We start from the raw sequence: 23,835 nt of genomic DNA on the forward strand, positions 1-23,835 counted from the left end.
ACAGTCTAGAGGGGGCAGGGGAGACGGCTCAGCGTCCTCTTTGTCCCTTGCTACCAGCTTGGAGGTAAGCTCTGTTCTTACCTGTAGGCATCCTGAAGCCTGCGGGAGCCTGGAGGGCCCTGGCTGCAGAGAAGGCAGTCAGGGGACAAACATCAGAGTTGCCCACTTGACAGAGGAGAAAATAAGGCCCAGAGAAGGGACAGGCTGGCCTCAAGATTCCAGTTGGCTGCAGAGCTTGTCTGAACCTTATGCCCCTAACTCCTGCCACCCCTGCTCTAGGCATGTACATTCCCTGGGCAGGTACTGACTGGTGTGTGCCCTGGCGCCCAGGAGGCTGGCCTCAGCTGCTCCTTGGAGATGGCCAGGTGGAGACCTGGCCATGAACCTCTACGTGGCTGCAGACCACCCCAGGAGCATAAGCTGAACAGGCCTGGCACCAGAGTCTTCGGACTGCTGGCTCTTTGGCTCTTTGAGGTCCCTTCAAGACAGGCTGGTGTCCCCAGTGCCTTCCTAATCCCTGTTTCTCCTTTAGGTTCTAAGTCTCTTCAATCAATTCTAAAAGTCCTTTTTTTTTTTTTTTTTTTTTTTTGAGACAGGGTCTCGCTCTGTCACACAGGCTGGAGTGCAGTGGTGTGATCTTGGCTCATCGTAACCTCCACCTCCCGGGTTCAAGTGATTCTCATGCCTCAGCCTCCCGAGTAGCTGCGATTACAGGTGTGTGCCACTATGCCCAGTAATTTTGTTTGTTTGTTTAGAGATAGGGTTTCACTGTGTTGGCCAGACTGGTCTCGAATTCCTGGCCTCAAATGATCTGCCCACCTTGGCTTCCCAAAGTGCTGGGATTACAGGCGTGAGTCGCCGTGCCTGGCCTCCAAAATTCTTCTTTTCTTTTTTTTGTTAATTTGTATTTAGAGACAAGGTCTCACTCTGTCACCCAGGCTTGAGTACTGTGGCATGATCATAGCTCACTGCAGCCTCAAACTCCTGGGCTCAAGCAATTCTCTTGCCTCAGCCTCCCAAGTAGCTGGTACTACAGGCAAGCACTACTACCCCTGGCTTCAATTCCAAAATTCTAAGAGACTTTGATTCTCATCTCCTAAAACTCTTGCATCCTCATATTCTTTCTCTCTCTTTTCCAACATCCTGAGTGTCTTAGCTGCTTGAGATGAAGTCACAGGCCCAGCTGGCCACGGCCAACTTTAATGGAATGGCACACCTGGGACAGGCCTGGCAGTGCCCTTTTCCCCACGAGCTGGTGCTGCCGGCCGAAGGGAGGTGGGATAGGCCTGAATATACCCCAGGCTCACCAGGGACCTCTTTCCTGGAAGTGTCAGGGATGATGATGAGTGGCCCTGGGGAATGCCTAAGTGTCTCCTCTAGCTCATCTCATGCTAGCTAATGACCTTTGGGACAGCTCAAAGGGGAAGGGAGGGGAGGGGGCTGGAGGTGCTGGCAGGCTTCTGTGTGGCGTCAAGATTTCTGAGAGCTTTTTTCCATGTGGATAACAGGTGTCCATGCAAAAAAGGCTCTACCTTCATGTTGGGTTGGGAAACTGCCCAACCAAGCTTTATGGGTTTCTTTCCTGCAGGACTTATCAGAGCCTTTGATATGCTAATATACAACAGAAAGTATGGCCCACAAGCATTTCTCTAATCTGGGGACTAGTGCTCCCTGAAAGTGCTTTGGCAAGTTACCTCATGGTAAAGATGGGGAGACTGAGTCCCAGAGAAGAGAAAGAACTCAGAAGACCACAATGGCTAAAAGTTTGGGCTTGGAGGTTAGGCGGACCTGAGTTTGAGTCCCGGCTTTCCTGCTTATTTGCTGTGTGATCTTGGGCATTACTTAACCTCTTTGGGCTTCAGTTTCCTAAAGTGGGGACACTGATAGCATTTGCTTCACCAAGTTGCTGCGAGGATTGCATGATTCATGGGCTCTGCTCATAGGGTTACTGTGAGGATTGAACAATTAATTTTTTGCCAAGTGCTTTGCAGGATGCCAGCGGCTAATTGAGCACTTGGTGAGTGGAAGCTGTGATCCTCCCTCTCCTCTTAGAATCTCCCTGGATTCCAGGGCCCTTTTCACTGCACCAGATAAGACCCCTGTTTAGTCCCACTCATCATCTGGTGTCCTGCCAGGCATGGGGACTGGGAGGATGTGGGGCCCTGAGGCCAGGACACTGGGACTCTCACAGACGTGTCACAAGGTTGTCATCACAGGGAGGAGGACCAGTGTGTGCAAAGGCTTGGAGGTGGGAGCATCCAAGGCCAGGCTCCTTCCTGGCTGGATGACTATATGTTGGCTTCTCTGAGGCCTCTTAAGCAAATGCCCAGTTCCACATATGGGAGGCAGCAGGGCAGCTGGCTTTGGACAACTGACTCTCTGGGAGGACTTGGAGTCCCTTCCTATGAGTGGGTCCTTCCCTCTCAGGCTGGCAGGGAGTGCCCCAACTTCTCCCCTTTGTCACTCTTCCCACAGGGTGTGTCTGGGCAGGCAGAGGGTGTTGTGGCTCAAGCACTTGGTTGGACCAGAAGCCATGGGGACAGTGAGGCCTGAGCTGGTGGTATGGGGGGTGGGGGGTGTCCAGCAGGTCTGGTGTAAGAGTGTGAGCCTCACCCTGGGCAGTGAGTGGGCCAGGCCTGGGCACCTGCCAGCCTCCGAGGCAGGCAGCTTGCTTCATTTTATTCTCCTTTATTGTAGGAAAATTCCTGAAAACTGAAGTCACTCTGCTTCTGCCAGTGATCCTGGAATACCCCTCTTGGGGAGCTCTCTGTGGTCACCTAGCTTGGACTTCAGTCACTCACTTGGGGAGTGGGAATGGGGGAGGGGAGTGGGAATAGGGGAGGAGAGTGCTTCTGCCTTTGCAAGCTGTTATCCCAGGACCCATGGGTGCGGCTGAGGGGTGGGGGGACTGGGCTGGGGGTGGGGCGTAGCCCTGAGTGCCACCTGGGTCTGACAGGGGTGTCTACTTTGAGCTGTTGGGTACATGCTATTTCCAAGTAAGATTTACTTTTATTAAAAAAGTTTGGAAACCGTTGGAGGGAGGGTCCTCTCAGACGCCACCCCACCCACCATGGAGGAAACACCTGCAAGAGCCCTGCTCTTCGCACTGTGCCCCGCCCTCCCTGTCCCCTTCCCAGCTTTGAAGTCTGTTCCTCTGCGGAGCTCCCCGCCTTCTCTTGCTTTCTCCTCCTGGCCCCATGCATCCCTGTGTATGCACGGGCACACGCAGTCATGCACACACACTCACGCACACACATGCACACTCATGCACGGGCACACACACTCATCACACACTCATGCACACAAGGACATTCATGCATGGGCACACACACTGATCACACACTCATGCACAGGCACACACCCATGCGCACACACATACATGCACACTAATGCATGGGCACACACTCATCACACATTCCTCACACACTCATGCACATGCACACACTCATGCACGGGCACACACACCCATGCACACACACATGCATACTCATGCATGGGCACACACTCATCACACATGCGCACGCACACACGGACACTCATGCACAGGCACACACACTGATCACACACTCATGCAAGGGCACACACACCCACGCACACACACATGCATACTCATGCATGGGCACACACACTCATCACACATGCGCACGCACACACGGACACTCATGCACAGGCACACACACTTATCACACACTCATGCAAGGGCACACACCCATGCACGCACACACATGCACACTCATGCATGGGCACATACTCATCACACACTCCTCACACACTCATGCACAAGCACACACTCATGCACGGGCACACACTGATCACACACTCATGCACGGGCACACACTGATCACACACGTATGCACGGGCACACACCCATGCACACACACATATGCACACTCATGCATGGGCACACACATCACTCCTCACACACTCATGCACATGCACACACTGATCACACACTCATGCAGGGCACACACACCCATGCACACACACATGCACACTCATGCATGGGCACACACACTCATCACTCCATACACATGCACACGCACACACTCATGCACGGGCACACACTGATCACACACATGCATGGGCACACACCCCCATGCACACACACATATGCACACTCATGCATGGGCACACATACTCATCACACACTCATGCACACACACTCATGCACACGCACACACACCCACATGCCTGTGTAACTCGCAGGAGTTCATCCTCACCCTGCCGCCCGACCCCCTGGGCCAAATCCTTGCTTCCAAAGGCTCAGCAGCTCAGTGTTGTGCCCCAGCAGCCCACAGGAGAGCAGTTGCGGACGGGAGGGGAGCTAGGGCAGTGGAAGTTGAGCAGGGGGGGTCTTCCCCTCTGCCTCTCCCAGCGAGGGCCCATTTGAGGGGAAGGCCTCCAGGTGGGCAAGACTAGGCTGGAACCTGGAGATTGCCTCCGGGGCTCCCTCGTTCCTCCCTCCTTGGCTCCCTTCCCACCCTACCACCCCCCAGCCTGATGCCTGCCCTTCTCCTGATGTCTTTCAGGAAGCCCCTTCCAGGGCCCCGCTAAATGCTGGGGGAGCCACAGAGGAGCCTGATGGGTCTGCGTCACAGGGCAGGGAAGAGAGTGCTGGAACGCAGGCTGCCCTGGCCCTGAGTCCAGGCCTTGCCATCTAGCAGCTGAGGGATGCGGGGCCAGTCCCTCCTCTCTCTGACCATCTCTAAACCAGGGCTGCTGGTGCCTTTCCCTGGTTCATAAGCCCGTGGTTCCCAAGCCTGCAGTATGTCCATCAACGGGATGCTTGTTAAAGCCAAGCTCCCAAGCCCACCCCATCAGACCCTCTTTGGGCCGGGACTGTGAATCTGCATTTCAGCTCACTCCCAGAGGAAGGTCTGACCCACCGGCAGGCTTGGGAGCCTCTGATGTGAGCGCCTGTGGCAATGGGGGGCGTGTTGTGTTGAGGGTGGGTTGTGGGCCAGCAGGAACATGCGTTAATTTTGGCAAGGAATGGACGGGTAGGTGAGGCTTCACGGGGAGGACTTGTCTTAGCTCGTCTCAAAGATGAGCGGAATGTCACGGGGCTAAGTGCTATCCAAGGCAAAGGGACACCAAGGGGCAAAGGTCTGTGGGTGGGATGCCTGTGCTCGGGGGCGGGCAGTGGCCACTGTGTGTAAAGGGAAGAAGGAAGCAGTGGATGGCCAGGTTCGTGGGTCTTCCCGGCAGGAGACAGCAGAGAGGCGCCTGCCCGGGAAGGGTTAATCCCAGAGCCGTCCAGGTCCTGTCCACTCAACTTCCACCTCCATCCTCTGAGGAAATGGGTTTTCCAGGAGCTTGGCCTGGGCAGCGGTGACTCGTGGCTCCACACGGAAGTGACTCAGGCCCCTCGGGAGAAAGCGAGCCGTGGGTCCCCACTGCCCACCGTGCAGAGGGGCAGGGCTGAGCCAGGTCTGGAGCTGGAGCCCTGGGGGTGGGGTGGGGGATGGGCTGGTGGTGGGGTGGGGTCTCAGCTCAGACAAACCCTGGCCACCTTCCACTCTGCTGGATCCTTGGGGAACCCCATGATGTGGCCCCCATTGTGTCAGACTGGACTGGCCTGTTCTGTCCTGTGTGTGCTTACGGAAGGTCTGAGGTCAAGGGCGGCTGCTCTGGAAGCTGGGGGTTGTAGGGGCTTCCGTGGGCCTCAGCCCCAGCACCCTCTATCCCAGGCTGGATTCTCTGTGCTACTCTCCATTCTCCTCTCCTTCCCTTTGGGGGGATTCTAAAGCCGGGGAGTTGGGAAGGATGTGCATCTCTGGGGCCTTTACCAATGCCAGCTCTACAAGGAGGGGGAGACTTGGCACCACGCCCGTGTGATCTCAGAACACACAGCCTTCCCCAGCCTCAGTGTCTGCATCTGTAAAATGGTAGCAGTGGGACCCGTATCACAGGGTGGTTCTGAGGGTTTGGTGTGATAACATGGATGTCACCACTAACATTATCGTTGTGGGGGTGTTGCTAGAATGCCCCCTGCTCAGCCACTCCCTCTGGCTCTGTGTGAGCAGAGGCAAGGCCCTTGCCTGTGGGGCCGTGGTTGGTACTGAACACCTGATGGCTGAGGGCCTGTAGCGCTGGGGTTCTGCGGCTCCAGAGACAGAGACAGGTCAGTCCCCAGGGGTCTGTGTGGAGACTCATGCTACATACCTGGTGCCTGGGTGGGTGGGTGGGCAGGTGGCAGGTGTGTGTGCGTGGGGCAGACCTGGAGGGGTGGCATAGGCAGGGATGAAGGAGGGGCACTAAGCGGACAAGCGTGACAGTGTCCCCCTGCCCAATCTGCGTGGCAACTTTCTTGTCCCCAGCCCAGCTCTCCTGCCCCAACGGGCTTCTGGAGGAGGGAAGTTTTCTGGGTGGGGTTTAACCTTCCATTGCACTCTCCCGGAAAGGAAGCTTCATGCTCTAAGAATTTCTCCTCAAGGTGCTCTGGTGGGTGAGCTGGTTGCTGGGGGCCGTACGGGAAGAGGGGGAAACAGGGAGGAGGGGCCTGTGACAGGCCCAGGGGGCTGAGTTAGGGGCAGGCATGAGCTGTTTAGAAAGTACAGAGATACTTAGCTGAGACTGATGGCACCTGCCTCTAAGCCGTTTACAGGTATCAATTCATTTAATTCTCACAATGATCTTTGAGGTGAGGTTGACTTCTTTATTCTTCTTTACTAGTGAGGAAAGCGAGGCTCAGAGAAGGTGAGTAACTAGCCCAAGGACACACAGCTAGTAAGGGAGTCAGGATTTGAACTCAGGCAGTCTGGCTCTAGAGTCTACCCCATGGGTTAAAGGAAGCCAGCCAGCCCCTCCCCTCAAGCCTCAAGCATGTTAATGGAGCCAGGGCTGTCCACCTTGGAGTAGTTGTTCAAACAGCTGAGGTGGAGTGGGGATGACTCAGGAAGTGGCGGGGACAGTTGGTCCCTTGTGTGTGTCTGGATTTCTTCCATGGAACCCCATGTTGTTGCTTCACTTGTTTCCTTCCAATGATGGGGAGCTCACTACCTGTACTCCCCTCCTTTACTCTCAAGGGCCAATCCAGGAGGGCTGAAGTGACGCGGTGGTTCCGCTTTGTCCTTCAGCCATGACTACTGACAGTGAAGGCTCACTTTGAAGGTCAGTAAGCCAGGGAGATGCATGGATTCTGGCCAGTTCCTTCCTTGCTTGCTATGTGACCTCAAGAGGTCACTGGCCCTCTTTGGGCCTTGGATCCAAATTCTCCAAATGATTTGTCAGCTTCGAGTTTACAGGTAGGGAGTGGTGGTAGCAGTGAGGGGCTGCTTGGAGGAAGTGGCATTTGAACTGACAATCAGAGTGGGACAGCAACAGAGACTGACAGGAAACAGAAGGAAAGAGGGGGTCTGGAAGGGACATGTCCCTGTCCCCGGATGTTGGGTTTCCTTCCAGTGGTCAGAGGTGGCAGGAGGCAGTTTCAAAAGGAATCAAAATGCTTACAAATCACAACCTGGGAAATGGTGCCCTTCCCTAAAACACTTTCACATCCTTCTTCTCAAAGGGCTCTGTGATGCCACCAGGGCAAGATGATGAGCCTATTTGACCTACGACTGAACTGACAAGGCCTGAGAAATTGGGCTTCCATTCCACATGGTGGGACGCAGGGAACTGGCTCTCAGTCGAAGGGGCCAGGTTTATTTGAGGGAGGACTGGCCCAGGAAGGAGACATTGAGCTCCTGCCTGGGACACCCCTCCTTTTAATGCTGCTCTCAATGATTTGGTTCAAAAGCCACCTCTTCCTGAAAGTCCTCCTTGGTTTCTCTTAAACTCAGACTCCACGTGTGTTCTCCGGCTTGTGGCTGATGACTGCCTCTGTCACTGTGGCCAGCTGCCGCGCCACGCAGGATGAGGTTCTGTCTGTGTCTGTGAGCATCCAGCTCTGCCACAGGGCCAGCTGGCCATAGGGAGGGCCAAGTCTTCTGGCAAGTCTACAAGTGCCAGGGCCACAGGTTCCCTGCCAGGCACTACAGTCCTGACCAGGCCGGGAAAGCCCCTGGCCTCGGGAGCATTTTTGGGCAAGTCATTTAACTCCATGGGCCTCAGGTTCTCCATCTGTGCAATGGGTCAACAGCAGTGCCCACTTCAGAGGGTTGGAGTGAGAATCAATGCAGATGCAGGGGTGGGACGGGTCAACACAGAGGCTGGCAGATAGTAGCCGCTCAGCTAATAGAGAGCTTAGGGGGTCAGATTTGCTCCATCCTTGCCAGGGCGGGGCAATACCGAGTCCTTGTCCCCAGCAGAAACCGTGGTCCCTTTGCTGTTCCAGATGCTCTGGACCCTGGGTACTGGCTCCCCCTGGCGGTCATGATAGGAAGCGCCCTTCCCCTCTGGCTCCTGTAGAGGGCGTCGCGGATGCATTGATCCTTTAGTTCCTTCACTGTCCATCCCCACAGCCTTTATCCAGCAACCTCTGTACAGCCAGGGCCTGCCCACAGAGATGGATCAGGTGCTCCCTGGCTGACCAAGGAGGAGGGAATGCACGTCTCCCACTACCTGGAGGAGGCTACTGGGGGTGGGGAGGGGCTTTGGCCAGTGGTGTGAACCAAAGGAGGCTGGGACTGACTCTGGAGGGAGTTGAGGAGGGCTTCCTGGAGGAGGTGTCCTCTGAGCTAGGTCTCAGGAATGATGATAGGGAGGTAGCTGGGGAGAACTCTGGGAGCCCCCTTTTTTCTGTGTTCCCTCCGGGCCTGGAGGGGCAAGGTGGTGACGGTTCCAGGTAGAACCCTCATGCCAGATTCTAGATAAGATAATCCCGTCACTCTGGGTTCAGGAGGGAGGTACTATGATTAGCCCGATTTTGAGTGACTTACACAAGGTCCTGCAGCGGGCAAAAGGTGGAACTGAGACTGGAACTCAGCTGGACTCTGGACAGCCACTCCCCCGCCTTTTTTTTTTTTAAAGCAGGGTCTCACTCTGTCACCCAGGCTGGAGTGCAGTGGCGCAGTTATAGCTCACTGCAGCCTCGACCTCCTGGGCTCAAGTGATCCTTCCACCTCAGCCTCCCTAGTAGCTGGGACCACAGGCATGCACCGCCATGCCTGGCTAATTTTGTTTATTTATTGTAGAGATAGGGTCTCACTGTGTTGCCCAGGCTGGTCTGAATTCCTGTGCTCAAGCGATCCTCCTTTCTCAGCCTCCCAAAGCGCTGGGATTACAGACATAAGTCACCACGCCTGGCCTCACTGTCTCTTGGGGAGCGGCCTCTGGCCGCTCTGGGGAGGTCCATGGGCTTTTTCCACACTTGCTTCCCCACCTCACCTCCCACATCCATGCCACACTGGCCTCCTCTTCTGCAGGGCCAGCCCAACCACCACACAGTCCACACTCCCAGCTAACACTCCTGACCTCTTCCAGGTGGTGACTTCCAAGAGTGACTCCGTCGGAGGAAAATGACTGCCCAGTCGCTGCTGCAGACGACACTGTTCCTGCTGAGTCTGCTCTTCCTGGTCCAAGGCAGGTCTTCCCAGGGGTGCCCTGGGCTGTTGGAACTTACGTTAAAATGCCCCTGTGCCTAGGGTGGCTGCCAGCACACATGCTAACTCCTTTAGGCAGTTACAGCTCGTCTAGTGGAGGATACCTTGGAGAAAAGCAAAAGACACTCCTTCCTTCTGGCAGGTGCAGCCCTGTAGTGCACAGCTTAGGGTATGGAATATGGATGGGGTACTGGCCCCACTCACCTCTGCAGCCAGAGCATTCTGGTGCAGTGTACCACCTGCACAACCGTCTATGTCAGCCATGGCCTCATTAAATACTTCATTGCTGTTAAAAATATGTTTTCCCCTTGAAATTACTATTCGTTTTCAGTTTCCTCTTTTTATAGTTTGATGCTGATAAGTTTTGAGTGGGAAAGACTAACACATTTTTGTAGACCCTTGGAATGTGTGTGAATCTCCTCCAGGTTCACATGTACTCAGCCTAGGTCCTGTCCCCTTCCATGCCTCTGGTCAGCCCCTGCCACGGGGTCCCATCTGCAGCCTCTGCCTCCTCAGGTGCCCACGGCAGGGGCCACAGGGAAGACTTTCGCTTCTGCAGCCAGCGGAACCAGACACACAGGAGCAGCCTCCACTACAAACCCACACCAGACCTGCGCATCTCCATCGAGAACTCCGAAGAGGCCCTCACAGTCCATGCCCCTTTCCCTGCAGCCCACCCTGCTTCCCAATCCTTCCCTGACCCCAGGGGCCTCTACCACTTCTGCCTCTACTGGAACCGACATGCTGGGAGATTACATCTTCTCTATGGGAAGCGTGACTTCTTGCTGAGTGACAAAGCCTCTAGCCTCCTCTGCTTCCAGCACCAGGAGGAGAGCCTGGCTCAGGGCCCCCCGCTGTTAGCCACTTCTGTCACCTCCTGGTGGAGCCCTCAGAACATCAGCCTGCCCAGTGCCGCCAGCTTCACCTTCTCCTTCCACAGTAAGGCAACTTCCAGGCAGAGGGAACAACTGGGCAGTGGTCTAGAGGCAGGGAAGGCAAAATGCAAAGTGGACTGGGCTCACAATATCAGATCATAAAGACTGGGCTTTGCTCACAGGCACTGGGGAGCCAGTGAAGGTGTCTGAGGAGGGGAGGAGTGTAATCCAAGTGCTAGGATTACAGGCATGAACCACTGCGCTCGGCCCCACTGTCCCTTGATGGTTACTTTGTGGGCAGGCAGGGGTGAGGATGGAGGGGCAAGGGCCCGTCCTGAGGCTGCAGAGAAGGTCTTGGTGAAGGAGGATGAGGTCTGAATAGGGTGAGAGAGCAGAGACTGGAAAGGGACTGAAGATCAAGAGCCCCAGGAAGAATTCTTCCTCAGCATCAGTGTAGACTGTTTATTTCCTTTCACAGAGGAGGAAACTGGGGCACAGAGAGGATGCCCAAAGCTGCACAGCTAGCCAATGGGAGAGCCAGGATTTGAACCCAGCAGCTGATTGGAGTGGGGTGGGGGTGAGGGGCGGAGTATGAGAGGTCAAAGGTCAGGAAAGCAGTGGGGCTGACTCTGAGGTCCAGAAGCTGCATCTTCCCCCTTGAGTGTGACAGGTACCATGTGGCCACTGCCATTCAGCACCATTAAATGCTGAATGATGGCCAGGAAGGGAGGAGCATCAGAAGGAGCTTGAAGGTTTACTGCGGGGTTTTCATGTCTTTCCAGCACCTCAAGTTTGAGGCAGGGCTTTCAGGGGTGGGGGCACAGCACTTTGATTGTGTTAGTGTAACAGGCTAATGATTATGTCCAGTGCAACAGGCAGGCCCAGGCCCGTCAGTGGTGGGGGGTTCCCCACACCCCAGGCTGGGATTCTGCCCCGCAACCTGGGAGGATTTAGGGCAAAGTTGATCCTAGTTGCAAATTAGCATTCTGAAGACCAGACTGAGCTTGGTCTTGTTTGGCCTGTAGAGGGTTTTTAAAAAACATGGACCAGGGATTTCAAATCATCTAAAACCCAGGCTTTCTCGGTTATGCATTCAAAAGATGGGACTACCCAGGGCCTGCCTTCCTCAGTGGCACAGAAAGTATACCCTCCAACCCCCACTGTTTGTCTTCCTCATCTGAGTCCCAGCTAATCCCTGGAGACACCTTAGTCGGCCGCCTTTGGGTGCAGGCTACCTGGGCAGAGGGGCCCGAGCCTGGAGTCAGGGAGGCTGGTGGGTGTGGAGTCCCAGGAACCACCACCAAGCCCCCCACATCCCTCCTAAGGAGGCCTGGCTGGGCCCTCCCTGCTCCGTGTGTGTAGCCGAAGGCGTCTGCGGAGGGTGCTGAGCAAGGCACATCCCACCCCATCCCGCTGGGGCTGGCGTTGCTGGCGGGTTCTGTAAGACACAACCTCCACGGGTTGGCCTCATCTGAGTGGCCTTGGCAGAGTCCACTCTGCTTCTTGAAGCCTCAGTTTCCCCCTTGTAAAGTAAAGATCGAGGCATTCAGAGTCATGTCAGGGTGGTAGGGGGCAGAATGGGAGGGTCCTGGGACCTGAATCAGCAGCCTCGGCGGGGGCCTGTCCACCCCTCCCCCAGGTCCTCCCCACACGGCCGCTCACAATGCCTCGGTGGACATGTGCGAGCTCAAAAGGGACCTCCAGCTGCTCAGCCAGTTCCTGAAGCATCCACAGAAGGCCTCAAGGAGGCCCTCGGCTGCCCCCGCCAGCCAGTAAGTGTGGCACCTGGGGCTGTGAGGGGAGGCAGGAAGGCATCAGAGATCTGGACCTGGGCAGGGCGGGGACCTGGAGTGGGGGCCACTGCGAGGCCTTCCCTGGGACTGGAATGCTTCTTTGATTTCTCTTTCCGCCTTCTGGGAGTCAACACATGCCCCCCAGGCTGAGCCCTCTCCTGTCTGAGTCAGTAACCAACATCACATCCACCATCCCAAGCCCTCCTCCCCCTCATAAAGAAGGGATGGGTGGTCCACGGTACAGCCCAGCAGACCAAGGCTCAGAGACGGCAGAGCCGCTCCAAGGCCACAGAGTAGGTTGGCATAGGCGGAGCTGCGCCCGAACCCACGGTGCTGAGTCCCAGGACAGCCCCCACCACCCCATTGCTCTCCTTTCCCGTGGCTCCCAGGTCCTGGCCTCCTCTGTCTGACCCCACCTCCATCTCATTCTTTCTCTCCCACACGCAGCTGCCTGCTTTTCTCTTTTGTCCGCTCTCCACTCTCTCCTGCCCACCCCACCCCTCTCTCTGCCTCTGCCTCTGCCTCTGCCCTGTGCCTCTGTCTGAGTCTCTCGTCCTCCTGCCTCGGTCTCCCTGGTGGCCCGGCCCCCTCCCCACCATCACCACCGCTTTCTCCTCCCTGCCAGGCAGTTGCAGAGCCTGGAGTCGAAGCTGACCTCTGTGAGATTCATGGGGGACACGGTGTCCTTCGAGGAGGACCGGATCAACGCCACGGTGTGGAAGCTCCAGCCCACAGCCGGCCTCCAGGACCTGCACATCCACTCCCGGCAGGAGGTCAGGGGCAGGCCTGGGCAGGAAGCAGATGCGGGTTGGGCTGGGGCCAGCAGGAGGTGGGGACTGTGAGCACTCCCTGAAGCTCAGTGCCGTCGCAGCCTCTCCCTGGGGCCTCCCGAGAAGGTTCCAGGCCCGAGGATAGCCATCCTAAGTCAGTAGTTCAACCGTGGGATTGAGGACCCTGCGTGGGCACAGTGGCAGGGTCTGCTTCCTATACCAGTCTCCTGGGGCCACCCGTGTGAACAGAAGACCAGCCCCTAAGCGCTTGTCCACGCACCCCCCCGTTTTTTTTTTTCAAGACAGGGTCTTGCTTTGTCACCCAGGCTGGAGTACAGTGGGGTAATCATGTCTCACTGCAGCCTCAAACTCCTGGTCTCAAGCGATTCTCCCACTTCAGCCTGTGAGCAGCTGGGACTACAGGCTTGCTACCACACCTGGCTTTAAAAAATTCTTTGCAAGGCTAGGTGCAGTGGCTCACATCTGTAATCCCAGCATTTTGGGAGGCCGAGGCAGGCGGATCACTTGAGGTCAGGAGTTCGAGACCAGCCTGGCCAACATGGTGAAACCCTGTCTCTACTAAAAATATAAAAATTAGCCAGGCATGGTAGTACATGCCTATAATTCCAGCTACTCAGGAAGTTGAGGCAGGAGAATCGCTTGAACCTGGGAGGCGGAGGTTGCAGTGAGCCGAGATTGTGCCACTGCACTCCAGCCTGGGCAACAGAGCAAGACTCTGTCTCAAAAAACATTTTTTATTTTTGTAAAGACAAGGTCTGACTATGTTGTCCAGGCTGGTCTTGACCTCCTGGGTTCAAGCAGTCCTCTCGCCCTGGCCTCTCAAAGTGCTAGGATTACAGGCGTGAACCGCTGTACCCAGCCACACCCCCTGTCTTGAGACTGCCCCCTGAGTGGCTCTGGTTAGCTGGGAACCACCCACACTGCCCACATGGCCACCCCCAACTTGGCTGCTGTAGGCAGAGCTGGCATCTGAAGCCCCAGACAACAGAACACCACGTGGTTCTCCCAGGGCTATTTGCCCTGGAGTCCTGGATTCTAACCATGAGACTCCCCAGCCAGAGCTGGTAGCAAGGAAGGGAGGGATGAGGAGGGCTGTCATGAGTCAGGCTTGACTTCCTGAAGAAATGGGCTTAGAAGTGGCAGCGTCCAGGAACGGATGGGTGTGTGTGTGTGTGCTGGGGTGGGGGGCACGGATCTGGGGGTCTGCATTTGGCTGAGCCCTAAAGGGACCTCTGCAGGAGGAGCAGAGCGAGATCTTGGAGTACTCGGTGCTGCTGCCTCGAACACTCTTCCAGAGGACGAAAGGCCGGAGAGGGGAGGCTGAGAAGAGACTCCTCCTGGTGGACTTCAGCAGCCAAGCCCTGTTCCAGGTATGGGGTCCTCACCCTCATGCCTCCCAGGAGAAAGCAGTTTTTTTCTGACAGAGGTGGAAAGAAGGCATGCAGATGAGCTCCTTCCTCTGGGAGTCAAAGCCTTTCCTTGTAAAGTTACAAATTGCACTGCAATGTGCAAATCTCCCTGTGAGAGGGCTAAGCAATGTTCTTCTTACTATAGTGTAAATGACTACATGGGCAAAAGTGGTTCCAGAGGGAGACGCAGCATCTCAAGGCAATGTGCTGGGAGAGGGTTATCTAGAGAGGGTAAGGGGCTTCTGGGCCCTTCTTCTCAGTCCTGAACTCCCTCCCTACTCTCTTCCTCCAACCCCATGTATCTAGGACAAGAATTCCAGCCAAGTCCTGGGTGAGAAGGTCTTGGGGATTGTGGTACAGAACACCAAAGTAGACAACCTCACGGAGCCCGTGGTGCTCACCTTCCAGCACCAGCTACAGCCGGTGAGTGGGGGCCAGCCATCAAGAGGACAAGCGCCCCTCGGCCATGTCGCCCTTTCCTCTCCCTCCCTCCAGACTCGTTTGTCTTTATAATGAAACGATTGCCTGATCGAGCAGTCAGGTCCAAATGGGGCGGGTGGTGGCTTGACTGTGTTCTAGACTTCCTCTGCCTGGCCTGTAAAGTTGGTGGGGTGGGGGGCTGTCACAGAAACCACTCTCCTTTCTTGTCCCTACAGAAGAATGTGACTCTGCAATGTGTGTTCTGGGTTGAAGACCCCACATGTGAGTATGCAGGGGTCTCTGGGCTGGACAAGTATCTGGAAGAGAAATAGAGTCCTGGGGGGTGGGGGAGGTGGGGTTAATCACCGAGGGCTTCCTGGAGAAAGGAGGACTTTGAAGAGAGAGCAATGGCAGGCTACGAGTAGGCCGGGTGGAAGAATGACACAGTCGTGCTTTTGGGGGTGGACACAGTGGGGTCCTGGAGGACTGGACTTGATTGGAGCCCCGTGCTGTCCCCTCCTCAGTGAGCAGCCCGGGGCATTGGAGCAGTGCTGGGTGTGAGACCGTCAGGAGAGAAACCCAAACATCCTGCTTGTGCAACCACTTGACCTACTTTGCAGTGCTGATGGTGAGGGTCCCCGCTCCCACCTCGCAGCCACACCCCAGGCCGTGTGCTTGTTCTGTGCAAGCACTTTTCATATATTAAGTCATTTATTCCTCATAACAGCTCTCCAAGGTAGCTTCTATTGTTGTCCCATTTTATAGATGAGGAAGTGGAGGCTCAGAGAGGTTAAGCAATTTACCCGTGGCCACACAGCTAGTCAGTGAAAGAGCTGGTTCGTAGAGCCCCTGCTCTTTATTCCCAAATTTTGGTGTGTACAAAAATGCAGATTCCCGGCCCTCACCTAGGGTTCTGATTTGGCAGTGCTGGGGCCAAGAGTGTTTCTAATGAGGCCCCTGAGGTGGCCTCCAGTGCCCCCAAGACCTCAGAATTCATGCTCCCAGGACTGTAGGATTCTGCCTGTGGGTATCCACCTGGGGCTTGAACACCCCTGGGTGTGGGAATCTCATTCCCTCACAGGAAGCCTATTCCCATGTTAAATGTTACAGAAGAATAATCAATGCCAGGACAGAATAGGGGTTCTGTTATGAAGGGTTCTTGGCCTCTGTGGGTCAGGAAGCCGCTTGAGAATGTGGTCAAATCTAAAGATGCCCCCACTCCAGAAAAATGCACTCATGGGACCACATTCTGCTCAGTTGGGAGAGGGGGTTCTTAGGCTTCCGAGGCCCACCAGGGACCCCGGGTTAGCCCCTCATGCAGGGCAAGCCTCCAGGTTGTGTGGGGGACACAGAGGCCAGCTCTCTCCTGTCTCCTGGGGCCAGGTCTCCTCGGTGGAGGTGGACGCCGTGCACAAGCACTACCTGAGCCTCCTCTCCTACGTGGGCTGTGTCGTCTCTGCCCTGGCCTGCGTTGTCACCATTGCCGCCTACCTCTGCTCCAGGTGAGGCCTGAAAGGGGTGGGACAGGGGAGGGGACCCTCCATTGCACACACCTCCACCAGGGCGCCGCACACATCTCCGGTCATGGCCCGCCCGCATGACCTGGAACTGTGTGTGTGGTTAGGGGAGCTGTTTGGGGTAAGCTGACCCTTGGGGGCCACGTCTTCTCCTCAGATCAGTGGTGTTTGGATAACATAGTATTTACAAATTTTAGCTGTCAACATTTTATTTATTTATTTTTATTTTTATTTTATTATTATTATTTTTTGGAGACAGAGCCTTGCCTTTGTCGCCTAGGCTGGAGTGTAGTAGCATGATCTCGGCTCACTGCAACCTCTGCCTCCCGGGTTCAAGTGATTCTTATGCCTCAGCCTCCTGAGTAGTTGGGACTACTGGTGCCTGCCACCACACCTGGCTAATCTGTATATTTTTAGTAGAGACGGGGTTTCACCATGTTGCTCAGGCTGGTCTCGAACTCCTGACCTCAAGTGATCCACCCACCTCAGCCCCCCGAAGCGCTGGGATTACAGGCATGAGTCACTGTGCCAGGCTAATTGTCAACACTTAAAATTGAGAGAGTCCACCTAAGAATCTGTTTCTTTCCTAGAGTAAGACAGGAAAGCAAAATAAAAAATTTTAAAAAGGAAAGAATCTTCATTTCTGCCTTTGAATAAGCAGATTTGTGAGAGCACTGGGTGGACAGAATAATATCACAGCAGTAATGATCATACTTAACGTGTGTCAAACCTCCCATGTGCCATGCACTGTTCTAAGTGTTTTACATGTGTGAACTCAATTCATCCTCACAACAGCCCTATGAAGGAACACTCAGAGAGGGTAAGTGACTTGCTTGAGGTCACACAGCAAGGAAGTGGCAGAGGTCAGATTGTCAGTGCTTGGCTTGGCCTAAATTGGGGTCTACTTGCCCTCAGCGCTGAACCCATTTGGGTAGAGGAGAGGCACCCTCGGTTCTCACTGTCCCCAGCCACGAGGAAGGAGAGGAAAGTGAAGCTGTATTTATGCGTGTGCACAAGCCCATGTGTGCCTATATGACTGTCCTGTGTGTGCACAGCTGTGTACCTGGGGAGCTAAGTAGGTGATGGTGATGAGGAAGGACAGCTGGGTGATGAGATGGGCTCGGCGGAAGGCTGGGGGTGGAGGCAGAAGTCCTCAACACCCAGTTGCTCACAAACATGCCCAAGGACACGGCACAGGAACCCTTAGGAACTGAGCACCTTATCTGTGTCAGATGCTTTGTGTCAGTGTAACTCTCACCCCAACCCTATGAGGGTACCATCCTCCCACTTCACAGATGGGCAAACTGAGAGTCTCAAGGGGAGGGAACCAGCTGAAGATGGTGCCATGAGTTAGGGGCAGGGCAGGGTGGGACTCCAGGATGGTGACACTGGGGCCTGCATGTTCTGCTGCACCCTCTAGGGCCATGTAGAATCCTGGAGTGGGGGTAGGGTGGGGTGTGCACACATTGACTTGCAAACCTCAGACAGACCGATGCGGGCAGCCCACACTCAGACTCACAGGTGCACAGTCGTGCAGACAGACGGGAAGACACAGAATGTGGATGGCATGGATTCTCCAACATGGTGAAAATGCCAAAGTGTTTCCGCTCTGACTTTGAGAGTATCTGGTTTATTATTGTGGTTGTCTTCCTCGTTCTGCCTGGCTGAGGCTTCTGTTAAACGTGCACGTGCTGCCTGAGTCTGTGGGTGCTGGGCACACGGTAGGTGCACAGGCGGATGTGGGGAACAGTTTGGCTGCAGCCACAGGGATAGGATAGGGGCCATGTATGACTGCATGTGTGTGTCGGGGTGGGGGGGCAGTCTGGGAAGGCTTCCTGGAGGAGATGTGGGCACACTCCCCTCTCTACCTTCCCACACTGGCCCACCAGGGTGCCCCTGCCGTGCAGGAGGAAACCTCGGGACTACACCATCAAGGTGCACATGAACCTGCTGCTGGCCGTCTTCCTGCTGGACACGAGCTTCCTGCTCAGCGAGCCGGTGGCCCTGACAGGCTCTGAGGCTGGCTGCCGAGCCAGTGCCATCTTCCTGCACTTCTCCCTGCTCGCCTGCCTTTCCTGGATGGGCCTCGAGGGGTACAACCTCTACCGACTTGTGGTGGAGGTCTTTGGCACCTATGTCCCTGGCTACCTGCTCAAGCTGAGCGCCATGGGCTGGGGTAAGTGGTTGGGGAGGGGGGGTGCCTCAGACCTGCCTCTCCCACTTGGCTCTGGCAAAACCCAGGCACCTGGTTCTGCCTCTCCACCTATCTCTCTGACTTCCCTCCTGGCCTCCTTCACTCATCCTCAGGTGTCCTTCACCTTGGCTGAATCAAGGTCCCCTTTAGGAAGAAGCGGTGAGCCCTGTCCCCAAGAAACACTTCCAAATTCTCCACATCACTCACTCCATTGCAAAGGGGATTTACGAGCAGGGCCACCGTGTGTGAATGTGCAGGTTGTGCACTGCTCAAAGGCACCCAGTTCAGAGATCAGAGGGGCTAAAATCCAGTCCCGCTCCAGTCATTTAATTCACTCAGGCTGGCAGTGGCCCTGCCTCAGGATCCCCCTGGACCTTGGGTAACAGATTCCCTGTGGCTTGGCATTTTGTTCTTGGCCAATGACAGTTCAATTCACCTGTGGCCAGCCCTCTTATGTCAGACCTACAGCCCAGGGGCTCATGATGCCACAAGTCTGTTTGGACATTGCACAGACCCCTCAACCTCCGCATGCCCCTGACTCCAGCTTGCTGCTCTTCGCGGGTTTGTCATTGGGCCCCTTCTTTGTCCATTCCCCCATTTGCATTAAATTCCTTTGGAGGTGTCTCTGTGTCAGGACTTTGTGTTTGGAGGTGGGCAGCCCCCTCTAGGGAGCTTCTAATCTCCACCGAACGGGCGAGGTCAAGGCCCAGTGCAGACGTCCCCTGATGGCAGAACTCTTGCTGTCCCTCCTAAACTGTCTGCCCCTCCCATCTTCCCTGTGACATCCAGCCCTGCAGCAGAGACCCACAGGCCTTTCTCCCAGGGGCCCCCAGGGTGACGAAGGGCAGGGCTAAGGTTGGAGGAGATGGCTTCCCCTTATAGGAAACCCATACTGGAATGGGGAAGGGGAGGGTCCAAACTTGGGGGAACTTCCCCACCGGATGGGGCTGGGTGGGCTTCAGGAGCCCAAACGTCAGAGGGGCCCTTGGCCTCCAGACTCCCTGAGGCCAGCAGGGAATGGGCAGGCCTCAGAGAGCGGGAAGTAGAGCAACATGCATTGCCACCCTCAGGCTTCCCCATCTTTCTGGTGACACTGGTGGCCCTGGTGGATGTGGACAACTATGGCCCCATCATCTTGGCTGTGCATAGGACTCCAGAGGGCGTCATCTACCCTTCCATGTGAGTGGCTGTGTGCGATGGGGGCAAGAAGGTGGGTCTCTGGGCACAGAGGCCAGAGTGCAGCCCGGACCCAGGTCATGCTGGCCAGGGGACACCTGGGTTCCAGTCTCCTCGAGGAATTGGCCTGGCAGTGGCTGAAGCACTGGTCTAAGAGTCATGGAGGGTGAGAAAAGGCCTGGATCTACCACTCACTCACCAGGTGACCTTGCACAGGCCCCGGCCCTTCTCTGAGCCTCGGTTTCCTCATGCATGAATGGGGGTATGGGTTGGAGCAGATGAGCCTCACCACATTCCTCAGCAGCACCTCTCTGTCTCCCCATGCAGATGGAAAGACAGAGGCTCAGGGAGGGAAGAGATCCTCTCTTGGCCACACTGAGGGCTGGTGTGCTGTTCGAAGGCAGAGGATGAGTGGGGTTGAAGTCCAGTCCTTCTCCACTCACCTGATTCACCCAGGCTGGCAGTGGCCCTGCCTGTGGATCCCCTGAACCCAAACTGGAAGCCAGGGTTCCTGAGCTCCAGCCAGGGAAGGAATCCTTCCCATTGGCTCAGTGGTTTTGAAATTTTCAGCTCTTTATGTTGTGACCCAGTGATTTCTGCCTCACTTTTGTACTATCTATATTATTACTTACTTAACATTTTCCTTTAAACAATCTGACTTGTTAACTCAAATGTATTTTAAAAATTACATCAACACTGTAAATAGAAAACAAGCGCACTTGCTGTAAACAGTGGATAATCCTGAAAACAAACATGACAACCACAGCCCAGGAAATGCTGCCTGTGCTGGCCACACGCTGAGCCCTCCTGCCTTTGCCCGCAGGTGCTGGATCCGGGACTCCCTGGTCAGCTACATCACCAACCTGGGCCTCTTCAGCCTGGTGTTTCTGTTCAACATGGCCATGCTAGCCACCATGGTGGTGCAGATCCTGCGGCTGCGCCCCCACACCCAAAAGTGGTCACATGTGCTGACACTGCTGGGCCTCAGCCTGGTCCTTGGCCTGCCCTGGGCCTTGATCTTCTTCTCCTTTGCTTCTGGCACCTTCCAGCTTGTCATCCTCTACCTTTTCAGCATCATCACCTCCTTCCAAGGTAAGGAGAAGACCCGTCCCTTGGCCCAGGCAGGGTGTCTACACATGGAGCAAGGGCAGGGAAGAGATCACCCAGGGAACCTGAAGACTTCCCTTCTCTGGGCCTCAGTCATCCCATTCATAAAATGGGGACATCCAGGCCACAGTCAGCAAGTCTTGATTGAGCACCTACTATGTGCAGGCCCTGTGTTAAGCCACAGGGCTATGGCTGAGCTGGTTGGGTGTGGGCCTTGTTCTTGTGGAACTCAGCTCTGCTGGGGAAGACTGAGCATGAGCAGGCAAGCGTGTAGCCATCAAAGGTGGTCCCAGATAGTAGGGACATCGTCGTGAGCACGTGCTGCACAGGGCCTCGGCTGGGGTGGGGGACACCCTAAGAAGGGTGGCCAGGGAGGCCTCTCTGGATATGAGACGTGTGAAGACAAGAGAAGGATCCCCCCATGGAGAGATGGGGGGGGCCTCCCTACTCCAGGTGCGGTCCACAGACCAGCAGCAGCAGCGTTGTTAGGAGCTTTTTGGAAACGCAGCCTCTGGGCCACCCGGGCCCTGTCACATCAGAATCTGCATTTTCACAAATGCCCAAGGAGTCACGTGCACATGATAGGATCAGGAGCCCTGGTCTAGGGGAAGGAAGCTCCCGGCAGAGGGAGAGGCAAGAGCAAAGATCCTGAGGTTGGAACCGGTTGTGTGTAGGAAGGACAGTGAGGGAGAGCGTGGCCAGATGGCGGCGGGTCGGGGCGGAGGGGTGGGATCCCAGGGCAGGGTCATGACGGCTCTGGCTTGATGCCAACAGGGTCCCTTTCTGTGCATGTACCTCTGTGTGTACATTCAGGTGCACACACAGGCATGCACACCCCTCTGTTCCTGGCCATGCAGAATGGAAGGGGGTTGTATGGCCAGGCCCAGGGGCTCTCATGCGGTTCAAGGCCAGCCTCCCATACAGGGTCACCCTAGAATGGGAGCTGGGAGTTGGTGGTGGGGAGATGTTACCAAATTTTGGTTATTTAACATTCAAGCCTTCATTCCTGCCTGTGAGATGAGGGGACTCAGGATTGTAAGTGAGACCCGTACATTCACACAGACATTTACTAAGCTGTGGATACATCATAGTGCTATTAATTTGAGGGGTGCAAAATCTCACAGTGCTTAAGTGGGTGGACTTCAGAGCCTGTTCACCACTGTTTGAGCCCTGGCTCAGCCACGTCCCCTTACCTGAGCCTCCTGGGCCTCAGTTTCCTTGTTTACAAAAGAGAATAGTAATGAATAGGACGGGCCTAGGAAGCTTGTGACAGTGAGAGGCCACACGGGGACTTAGCACAGTGCCCAGCTCATAGGAGGTGCTTGCTGGGTCTCATGGGTGCCCGACAGCACATCCTTGGCAAACACCGTGGAGAGGTGGGGCAGACCCGAGTCACAGTGGCTGGGGAGGGAGGAGGAGGGATGGGGTGGGGCTCCCCCACCTGCTGACCCCGTGCCCTCACTGCCCGCAGGCTTCCTCATCTTCATCTGGTACTGGTCCATGCGGCTGCAGGCCCGGGGTGGCCCCTCCCCTCTGAAGAGCAACTCAGACAGCGCCAGGCTCCCCATCAGCTCGGGCAGCACCTCGTCCAGCCGCATCTAGGCCTCCAGCCCACCTGCCCACGTGATGAAGCAGAGATGCGGCCTCGTCGCACACTGCCTGTGGCCCCCGAGCCAGGCCCAGCCCCAGGCCCGTCAGCCGCAGACTTTGGAAGGCCCAACGACCATGGAGAGATGGGCCGTTGCCATGGTGGACGGACTCCCGGGCTGGGCTTTTGAATTGGCCTTGGGGACTACTCGGCTCTCACTCAGCTCCCACGGGACTCAGAGGCGCGCCGCCATGCTGCCTAGGGTACTGTCCCCACATCTGTCCCAACCCAGGTGGAGGCCTGGTCTCCTTACAACCCCTGGGCCCAGCCCTCATTGCTGGGGGCCAGGCCTTGGATCTTGAGGGTCTGGCACATCCTTAATCCTGTGCCCCTGCCTGGGACAGAAATGTGGCTCCAGTTGCTCTGTCTCTCATGGTCACCCTGAGGGCACTCTGCATCCTCTGTCATTTTAACCTCAGGTGGCACCCAGGGCGAATGGGGCCCAGGGCAGACCTTCAGGGCCAGAGCCCTGGCGGAGGAGAGGCCCTTTGCCAGGAGCACAGCAGCAGCTCGCCTACCTCTGAGCCCAGGCCCCCTCCCTCCCTCAGCCCCCCAGCCCTCCCTCCATCTTCCCTGGGGTTCTCCTCCTCTCCCAGGGCCTCCTTGCTCCTTGGTTCACAGCTTGGGGTCCCCGATTCCAATGCTGTTTTTTGGGGAGTGGTTTCCAGGAGCTGCCTGGTGTCTGCTGTAAATGTTTGTCTACTGCACAAGCCTTGGCCTGCCCCTGACCCAGGCTCGGTACCGATGCCTGGGCTGGGCTAGGTCCCTCTGTCCATCTGGGCCTTTGTATGAGCTGCATTGCCCTTGCTCACCCTGACCAAGCACACGCCTCAGAGGGGCCCTCAGCCTCTCCTGAAGCCCTCTTGTGGCAAGAACTGTGGACCATGCCAGTCGCGTCTGGTTTCCATCCCACCACTCCAAGGACTGAGACTGACCTCCTCTGGTGACACTGGCCTAGAGCCTGACACTCTCTTAAGAGGTTCTCTTCAAACCCCAAATAGCTCCAGGTGCCCTCGGCCGCCCATCATGGTTAATTCTGTCCAACAAACACACACGGGTAGATTGCTGGCCTGTTCTAGGTGGTAGGGACACAGATGACCGACCTGGTCACTCCTCCTGCCAACATTCAGTCTGGTATGTGAGGCATGCGTGAAGCAAGAGCTTCTGGAGCTACAGGGACAGGGAGCCATCATTCCTGGCTGGGAATCCTGGAAGACTTCCTGCAGGAGTCAGCGTTCAATCTTGACCTTGAAGATGGGAGGGATGTTCTTTTTACGTACCAATTCTTTTGTCTTTTGATATTAAAAAGAAGTACATGTTCATTGTAGAGAATTTGGAAACTGTAGAAGAGAATCAAGAAGAAAAATAAAAATCTGCTGTTGTTATCACCTAGCAAACTGGCGTAAGCATTTTGGGTCAT

General features: G+C 55.8%; 1 protein-coding gene across 41 annotated transcripts in view; it reads left to right on the top strand.

Moving 5' to 3' along the window:
- The window catches only part of ADGRG1 (adhesion G protein-coupled receptor G1), a 44,978-nt gene extending 21,166 nt beyond the window's left edge, over window positions 1-23,812 (top strand). For 6 of the 41 annotated variants that reach the window (XM_054668047.1, XM_016928580.3, XM_016928579.3 and 3 more), the window contains 14 exons: window positions 597-714; window positions 9,367-9,465; window positions 10,002-10,424; window positions 12,000-12,132; window positions 12,779-12,926; window positions 14,183-14,314; window positions 14,660-14,776; window positions 15,010-15,055; window positions 15,298-15,401; window positions 16,157-16,275; window positions 18,198-18,466; window positions 19,555-19,663; window positions 20,484-20,752; window positions 22,239-23,812. In XM_054668047.1, coding sequence (XP_054524022.1) covers window positions 9,402-9,465; window positions 10,002-10,424; window positions 12,000-12,132; window positions 12,779-12,926; window positions 14,183-14,314; window positions 14,660-14,776; window positions 15,010-15,055; window positions 15,298-15,401; window positions 16,157-16,275; window positions 18,198-18,466; window positions 19,555-19,663; window positions 20,484-20,752; window positions 22,239-22,369 — 2,064 coding nt within the window. In that variant the 5' untranslated portion in view covers window positions 597-714; window positions 9,367-9,401 and the 3' untranslated portion in view covers window positions 22,370-23,812. 41 annotated transcript variants of the gene reach the window in all.
- Window positions 23,813-23,835: the final 23 nt, after the last annotated feature.

Source organism: Pan troglodytes, chromosome 18 (genome assembly GCF_028858775.2).
Source record: "Pan troglodytes isolate AG18354 chromosome 18, NHGRI_mPanTro3-v2.0_pri, whole genome shotgun sequence".
NCBI classification, from domain to species: Eukaryota; Metazoa; Chordata; class Mammalia; order Primates; family Hominidae; genus Pan; species Pan troglodytes.